Source organism: Monoraphidium neglectum, assembly GCF_000611645.1.
Source record: "Monoraphidium neglectum strain SAG 48.87 unplaced genomic scaffold scaffold02890, whole genome shotgun sequence".
NCBI classification, from domain to species: Eukaryota; Viridiplantae; Chlorophyta; class Chlorophyceae; order Sphaeropleales; family Selenastraceae; genus Monoraphidium; species Monoraphidium neglectum.
The window spans coordinates 1,343-2,625 of record NW_014010738.1 but is presented as its reverse complement, the minus strand read 5'-3'; the positions used below and the strand labels follow the sequence as shown (position 1 = coordinate 2,625).

General features: G+C 68.3%; 1 protein-coding gene across 1 annotated transcript; it reads left to right on the top strand.

Annotated features, from left to right (window-relative positions):
* Positions 1–23: 23 nt before the first annotated feature.
* MNEG_11753 (hypothetical protein) lies at positions 24–647 on the top strand (the record flags this gene model as incomplete). The annotated part of the gene is made up of 1 exon (XM_014039775.1): positions 24–647. The coding sequence occupies one exon, from the start codon at positions 24–26 to the stop codon at positions 645–647; it is 624 nt and encodes a 207-aa protein (XP_013895229.1).
* Positions 648–1,283: the final 636 nt, after the last annotated feature.

The window sequence follows — 1,283 nt, the reverse complement described above, 5'->3', positions numbered from 1 at the left end:
GCTACGGCTGGCGCAACCGCCGCATGCTGGGCGAGCGCGCCGCCGCCGCCGCCGACGCCAGCATCACGGCCTTTGGCGGCCGCACGGCCGGCTTTGCGCCCGACAGGACGCCCGTCACCAACACCAACGGCGCCATGTACTTTGGCAGCCAGGGTGTTGACTTCATGGGCGGCACCACCACCGCGTTTGACAACTTCGGCAACCCCTTCATGAACCAGGACGGCAGGGGCCAGATCCGGGGCCGCAAGCTGGGCGAGCGCGCCAACCCCACTACGATCTCGGCCGCCGCGCCGGGCAGCGCCGGCGCTATGGGTGGGGCGCCTTTCACCTTTGCCCAGGCCCAGGCCATGCACGCCGAGATGATGGCCGCCGCCGGGGAGCAGCACGCCTGGGCGGCCGCCATGATGGCGCCGCCAGCAAGCAAGCCTGCGGCTGCCGCCGAGCCCGCCGCCGCCGCGCCCGCCGGCAGGCCTACCGGCAAGCCCGCCCTGCCGGACCCGGCGGCCGCCGCGCCGGCCAAGGCCGTCGCGCTCCCCGCCACCGGGACCCTGCAGGCCGCGGCCGCAGCGCCCGCGGCTGCCGGAGCCATGCGCGTGATCCAGGCGCCCGCTGTGATGATCGGCAACGGCATCACGCCTGTGGCATAGCTGCCTGCCGACCCCAAGGCCGCCATCCCCTCTGGTGCGCCCTCCGGCGCAGACGCGGCCGCAGCCGGGGCGGCCCCTGCCACCCCCGCGACTGTCGCGCCCGTCAAGGGCCAAAACACAGCTGCTGCGCCCAACGGTGCCGGCGCCGCGCGCGCGACAAACCCCCGCCTTTAGATCGGGCGGCGCCGTGACCACCACCAGTGCCAAGGCGCGATGCAGGCGGCTCTGTCCTTGGACCCCGGCTCTCGTGTTATGATGGCTGGCGCTGGTGTGGGTGCACTGTTTGCAACAGGCAGGCCTTTATGGAGTACATCAAACAGCATGTTGTTCCTGCATTGCGAGTGGTGATTGTCTAAACAACTGCGATCCTTTCCTACCACTTCAAATTCAAATGCTTTTTTAAAACATTCATCACCTAGTCCTTGCTGCATCGTGGACCCTTTCTCCACCTGCCGGGCTCAAATGCTGCCTCCTGGAACCGGCTGAGCCGCCGCACGAGGCGGCCTGCATCACCTTCGTGGTTGCATGATCATGATGACAGACCTCCACACATTAGTGTGGTTCTGATGCACGATCAGCCGCCGAAAGGCGTGGCATGAGGCGCTAGCAGCAATGCCGGCTTTGGTCGTGGTCGCA